The sequence below is a fragment of the Opisthorchis viverrini genome (assembly GCF_000715545.1).
Source record: "Opisthorchis viverrini unplaced genomic scaffold opera_v5_28, whole genome shotgun sequence".
Classification (NCBI taxonomy): domain Eukaryota; kingdom Metazoa; phylum Platyhelminthes; class Trematoda; order Opisthorchiida; family Opisthorchiidae; genus Opisthorchis; species Opisthorchis viverrini.
Genome location: NW_008751684.1, coordinates 2,628,775 through 2,635,689, shown reverse-complemented (window position 1 = coordinate 2,635,689; position 6,915 = coordinate 2,628,775). Strand labels below are relative to the sequence as shown.

At 44.5% G+C, this 6,915-nt stretch overlaps 2 protein-coding genes across 2 annotated transcripts in view; one reads left to right on the top strand and one right to left on the bottom strand.

Annotated features, from left to right (window-relative positions):
• Nucleotides 1-3,821: 3,821 nt before the first annotated feature.
• T265_02364 (hypothetical protein) overlaps nt 3,822-6,915 on the top strand; it is a gene marked incomplete at both ends in the record, with an annotated part of 31,857 nt that continues 28,763 nt past the window's right edge. The window contains 4 exons of the mRNA XM_009166578.1: nt 3,822-3,917; nt 5,568-6,147; nt 6,181-6,246; nt 6,287-6,415. Of these exons, the coding sequence (XP_009164842.1) occupies nt 3,822-3,917; nt 5,568-6,147; nt 6,181-6,246; nt 6,287-6,415 (871 nt within the window). The remainder of the gene's footprint in view (nt 3,918-5,567; nt 6,148-6,180; nt 6,247-6,286; nt 6,416-6,915) is intronic.
• T265_12988 (hypothetical protein) overlaps nt 5,099-6,915 on the bottom strand; it is a gene marked incomplete at both ends in the record, with an annotated part of 7,678 nt that continues 5,861 nt past the window's right edge. The window contains one exon of the mRNA XM_009166602.1: nt 5,099-5,235. Coding sequence (XP_009164866.1) covers nt 5,099-5,235 — 137 coding nt within the window. The remainder of the gene's footprint in view (nt 5,236-6,915) is intronic.

Sequence of the window (6,915 nt, the reverse complement as noted above, 5' to 3'; positions counted from 1 at the left end):
TCGCTGAACTACTGGACAGTCATGGACCTCCCAGTGGACCTCTAAGGAAGGAAGACATATGTGAATTGCTCAGCCTCTGTTTGACCACGTACTTCTAATTCAACGGTGAATACTGCGAACAATTGAAAGGAGCGTCAATGGGTTCCCCAATTTCGGGATTCATCGCCGAGATCGCAATGCAAAAACTGGAGAGGACCGTGTTGCCGGACATCAACCCGAAGCTCTGGGTACGTTATGTAGACGACACTTTTGTCATCATCAAGAAGAGAGAACTACAACGAGCAATCCAATTGATTAACAGTGTCTCCGATGACATCAAGTTCACGATGGAAGAAGAAAACAACAACAAGCTGGCGGTTTTAGATGTCCTCGTCACAAGGTTGCCGAACGGACAAATGCAAACGGTAGTCTACAGAAAAGCTACGCATACGGATTAAAGTCTGAGCTACCACAGCAACCACCCAAACTACCACAAAGAGAGCTGCATCCGGACACTATGCAAGCGAACTGAAACACAATGCAACACAGTAGAATCTAAAGTAAAAGAAGAGAAACGCCTATACAGAATGTTTCAAAGGAACGGTTACCCAAGGAATTTCGTCTGGAGATCTCTGAGAAAATGCAATTCAACCAACGCGACAACCAGAAACACAAGCAAAACAATCACATTACCATATATCAAAAACATTTCGGAGATGACCGCCAGGATATTACAACAGCATGCCATAAAAGTGGCCCACAGACCGACTGACACGCTGCGAAGAGTACTATCAAAACCAAAGGGGACACTTAATGCAATGGAAAAGACAAATGTAATCTACAAAATTCAATGCAATGATTGTTAAAAACACTACGTGGGACAAACAGGGAGGAAACTGTCAACCAGAATCACCGAACATAAGCTCGCCACCAAGAGACATGACCAACTCTCTCTCATCTCTGCACACGAAGATGGGGAAGGACACCATTTCGATTGGAATAACGTCAGAATACTGGGCCAAGCAAGAACAAAGTAAGAACGCGAGTTCATGGAGGCGTGGTACTCCACTTGTGGAGCAATAAACAGGCACACTGACATTGATCCTGCCTACCAGCCTCTGAGGACAAAGGAAATCCAGAACCACGGAACCCGAGGCCGGACAACGACTCAAAGAAGAAATCAATAGAACAGCAGGCCACTAAAAATAGGGGGCACGCCATAAACCAACAGTAAGCCGACCACGACGCAATACAGATCAAGAACGGGCCAATCAGAATCCAGGTTACAGCGCAAAGGCTGCTCTTTGTAGACTATATAAACGCAGGCACGAAGAGAGGAACTACCCAACCAACAGCGCACTGAAGATGTCTCCTCGAATGGTGACGAAACGTTTGCAAATCAATTGCCAAGCTCGGCGAACAGATCAACAGCCACCTGATCAATTACCAATTTGTTCAGTATCTACGCGCTCATTTTTAAGTGGGTTTAAAAAAGCAATCAGTTTTTCTAGAGCGCCAGACTAGAAGATGTTCTCGGATGGTTCTATAAATGTTAGTTTGGGTAGCACTCGTAACTGACATTTAATCGTGCAAAACAAAACAATCGTACTCAGTATCTTCCGACCAATATTTTAGCTGCAGAACTATAGTTCTATGATTGTGTTACGGAGCATATTACTGAGGGAGCAAATTACTGGCAGAGAACTTGAGCAGACAGTCTGCCCTGAGCAATGAAATCAGTGGAAGTCAACAGAAACTTGGCGCAAACAACTGCCTTTGGTTCCAGCAAGTTCAGGGCCTATGCAAACAATTGCTGCAATCGACAGGCATGTTATCTAAGTCCCGGAGTAAACTTGATACCTACTGGTGTGGGTACAAATGAACAGCTAGAATTATTCAACTGATCAACAGTTTTATAATACTAGATAGGTTTGAAGGTCAATGGTCCTGTAGCGGGCTTAGAATCCTATTAGCGTGTTGGATCAAATAGACGAGAAACGTAACAAAATCACAATAAGAAAAGAATAAGCAATGGATAAGGACTCACGAATGCGTAGATCCAGTAGTCCACTGTACTGATTCCTATACTGTAAACGGCTGTGAATACAATATACACTTGTAGAAATTTTCCACTAATGATCCGCATGTGAGCACTATATTCCACGATAGGAAAGTTATTTGCAGCTGAAAAAGTGTCACAGGGAGTTAATGTGACGTTCAACAGTTCACACAAACACAGATCAAATCAGCAAACAGTTCAACGAAGCATAAATCCACTGATTCAGCAAGAAGTCAGGAAGTCGCGCCGAAAACATGTGTGTTAGTGCCATTTTCCTCTTGATGTAATTATTGGTACAATAAAACAAACGTCAAAAAATATGTACAACAGCTGCAAAATGCAGTTAAAGTTCCGGGAAAATGGTAAATAAATGTGACAACGGATTACAGACACTACAGTCCTGCTGTGATAATCTGGCATGACAATGCACTACTCCAGCACTTCTACCGGGGATTTCTGTAATCCCATCACACATACTAAGTGTGCGATAAGGCCCTATTCCTACGGAATAATCACATCCAGAACTGTGTGATTCTGTGCTCAGGATTCCTTATATTAAATGTACATTCGAGCAGCCAATCGGAAACAGATGGCCTGATTCAACTTCCCTAATAAGCCAATCACAGGGTTCAAGGATGAAACACCTGTGAACCTTAGCTTTTTCGCGGCATACGACTCATGCACAAGTCATCATTCTGATTGGTTGGTTATGCGCGAGCGAGGAAGCGTGCGCGTTCAAATTGTATTTGTGCACACGCCAAGAAAAAAACGAGTTACACGTTTGAAGCTCATAAACCAAGGAAAGATGGGCTGTCAGTGCAAGCAAGAAAATAGCATGGGACAATTTTAATAATTTATTGCAGGAGACCTCTGCTTCTACACTTGATAGTGTCCTCGGTTGATTTGTGTTCTACTTCTGGGAGTGAATCACAAGTAAGATGCCACCATTTGTGCATTGCAACGGGCTTTCGGACCAAAGACTTGGTTGAGGACCGCATACCAGTTGCCGCAATTGCATGCTCTCGGACATACAATTACGTACTACGTCCCTGACAATCTGAGGGGAGGCGCTGGAGGTCGTCTAGAGTTTTACGCATCGTAGAAATTGTGTTAGATCCGTTTGCAGTTAAGTGCTAACTTGATACAGCTCTGGTGGCAAAGCTGCATATCATTTATCTCAAGGAACGTGTGCATCAGGCTACAGTACAGGCTGTTTTGCTGTACAACTGTGAGAACTGGCCTATTAGAGCTGCGGAACTGAGGCGTCTTAGACAACTTTTTCTATCCAAATGTATGAGTGAGTGCTTGGAGGTGTGGACAGTTCCTAATGATACTAACATTCTAGGGCTAACTTCCTTTCCCCTTTGCTTTTACTCTTTTCTTTACAACATATCTTTCGAATAACTTATGGTTGTACGGCACGAAAGCCTCACTGTTTGAAGACTGATGTGGTGTAGGTGTTGACGATGATGTTTGCTGGGATTATCGAAGTTCATGTTGGTAGACTTGGCGTTATTGCGGGTCAGCTCCATGGTCGTCTTGTTGTAGACTCAATTAAGGAAATGATCTCGTTTTTCGCAAGTCCTCTGGGATCAGTGGAGCTTCCAAGATAGGCAAACGTATTGAACACATCGATTGTTTCATTTGCCAGCATGAGATTTGGGTTTGACCCCACTGCAGTACCACGCGTGCGGAGCACATATCGAACTGTGTGGCACAGTTATTTTCGTTATTAAAAATATTTGCAATTTCAAAGGATAGAGTATTAGTGTCGGCGTACTCAATGTCCGTGAGCGAATGCTCTGGTACTATTTTGTTACCCGAGGTTTCAAGACCGCAGAAGAAAATCGATAAAGGAGTTAAGGAGGAAGCGGAACAGGTGACCCCCTTTCCTAGTACCATTAGATGAGGTGAATTCAGGAGAGAATTTGGTGTAGACGTGCCCCAGGAGGGATTTGGAAGGGACATTCTTCAGTCCCAGACACTGTCACAGTTTTCAAAGACCAACGGAGGTAAAAGTATTTTCGAGGTCGAGAACGACGTTCCTTGTTAGCGGTCGAACGGGGCGGCGCAGCTCTGACACTTGTCGCAAGGTGAAGATACGATCGATGCAACCCCGGTCAAGTTGTAACCTATCCTTATTGTGAATCTAGCTCCCATTGATGGATCAACCAGAGAGCATCTTGGAAGTTAAGGTCACTAGACTGACGCCCCGTTGGTTTTCGCACGAAGTTCTTGCACCTTTTTTGAATATGAGGATCACCGTCGAGGTGTTCCATTCCACTTCGTCAGTATTCTTTCCGCATTACGAATACAGTCTCAACTTTAAACCTGATGACTCCTGAAAGGCCATCTCTCAGTAAGGATCACTACCTGATTACGTTTCATAGACTAATTCGTGTGACTTTTTGATGGTCGGTCTCTTCCGAGAGTGATGGCTCCAGAAGTGGGCAGGTAAAATTTAATTCAACCTGTGAATATCGTTATAATACCGAAGCCCACATTATGGTATCGCTTGGTGGTGCCACACCAGGCACACCACTTACGTCATCCGGCAAATGTCTAATATCATTGTGGAATTAGCATAGTTGTAGACAGCCTCGATGCTCGAGTTGTCCCTCCCTGGAAGGAGCATCCGTAGTGGAGTTATACGGTCTACTTTTAGGTTGTACATAAGTTTGGACTCACGTGAGGGCCTATGGTGCGATTCTAGTTTAAGGTAGTGGTTTTCTAACGTAGTTTTTCTGACTCCTGTATTGCGGCAGCGTACATAGACCAGAAAGCTTGTCTTCATAAAGGGATATTTGTAATATTGTGGGCCCGATAAAGAAGATTCACCATCAGTGAATCACTGTATTGTCGCCAAAACCATTATTCCCTCGCATGCTGGACAGAAGATATCCCCCTTGAGAGACCGCCTTTAATCGAGACTGGTCGGGCTGTTCCCTGTGATTAACCTTTGTTCGCAAGGACTACTGTACCGTTGGAATGGTCTACCGTTTCATAGTAAGAGCTTTGTACTTTACCTTTTGGTGTTCTAGTTCATCAGATCGAGATGATTCAGTGGTTAAGACGCCAACTTACGGACCAGAAGGTCCGTGGTTTGAAGACAACCTCATCATCTTGACTACTCCTATCCAGACTTGGGTGGCCTGGCTGTATCTCACCCCTCGTGCCTTCTTCCGTTGGCATGGCAGCTAGGCACCGAAAGGGTGCAACAGCTGAACGTGTTCTGGTTCATCCACTCTTCATGCACGTCAGGTGTTATGCGTAGTTATTCGCTTTCTGGTTTTTGATGCTTGCATAGGTGATATGTGAAGACTTGACGTGACGAAGTCGGTGGTTTCACATTTATGGGTGGTATTGTTTTTATATAGCACACGGTTTAGCTCAACAGCTTCTAACTCGGTTTCGGTTTGACATAATAGACAACTGTACCATTGTATTATAGGGTCGTTTGGCCTTACTGTGAGGATCCTGAAGTTCACTGAACCGTTGCCAAATTTATCAGGCCAAATAACTCATGCAGAACCGTCTTCGTGACGCATCAGGGGTCTTTGGAGGACTCAGGATGATTTTGCGTGCTTCCGTCAAGGATCAGATGAATGAGACAGCTTATTATTGGCAGCACTCTACTGTTCGCGAGAGTCTGCGCGAGCTTGGTTCCAGCCAGTTTACAATATCTCCTTCTGACGTATATAAGCTTTGCGTCTATTTATTGGACAGAGCTCAACTGATGGGCAAACAAAATGTGATCCTTTTGCGAAGACTACTGCAGTCATGTCGTTCCTCTTCCGGATGCATTCCTGACCCTGACTTGCCAGTCAACAGTCAAGTACCATCCGGGAAAACAGATTTTGATGAGTCATCTGCAATCCCACCCTTATCCGTTGACCCCAAATTATCCAACCTTACTATGTCAAACACAGTGAGAAATCCTACGGCCACTATACCCACTCCGCGTCCTATGAGTGAAACCATTGAAACACCCACGGCCTCCCGGGTAACCGGTCACTTTTGCGCAACTAAACTCTCATTTCAGCAACTGAGTTCGGCTAAAGCGCGGCGTGTCCCCTCTTCTCGTATTGGTCGGATTGCTGGATTCGGAAGTAAGTCACTCTGTTAGATGTACTATTTTTCAGATCTGGCTATCGGACTGGGTCTTGGCGCAGCCACCGAATGGACAAAGAGGAAAATTGGTTATGGTGGTATGTGTATATTGGTTGTATTTGTGTTGAATGTTTACAGACTCACCCACTTTAGCTGGCGAGATCAACAACCCATTCCTTACGGATGCTAATTTGGAACGTATCGTGGATACTCTCTGTCGTATGCGCGGTGCCGCTCTCAAGCTCGGTCAGATGCTAAGCATTCAAGGTAAGATGCACAGTCAAATTGTCTCTGTGTTGTCTACACTAATTCCGCATGATCGAATGGGTATTAAAAATATGGAAAGGTGTTGCGCTTGGTGAGTCGTCACCTTCATACTGTACATATCTAGAGGAGTTCTTTCAGGATTCTAGCAGACAGTTCCGCTGCACGCAGCGTGTAAAATAATAGGTTTGGGCCAGGGATAGATATTCGTTGTTTTCTGGACGAAGTAGGTTGACACTGTTCAAAACGTCGGATTTCCGAGGCCAGTCGCCTCTGCATGATACATTCGGATCTAGCACAAGGTCACCTATAGACACACTTTTCGTCAAAAGTTTACACAGGCGTGAAACATGGGTATGTGTATGGACCTGGATTGTACTTTCATGCCATAATTTGAGATCCTCTGGCTATGTCTTGTACGTAACTTCACTGAAGGTATTTTGTTACCTTGTCTCGACAGAAAACGTGTGCTTTAAAAATGCCGTCTTTGGTACAAACCAAGC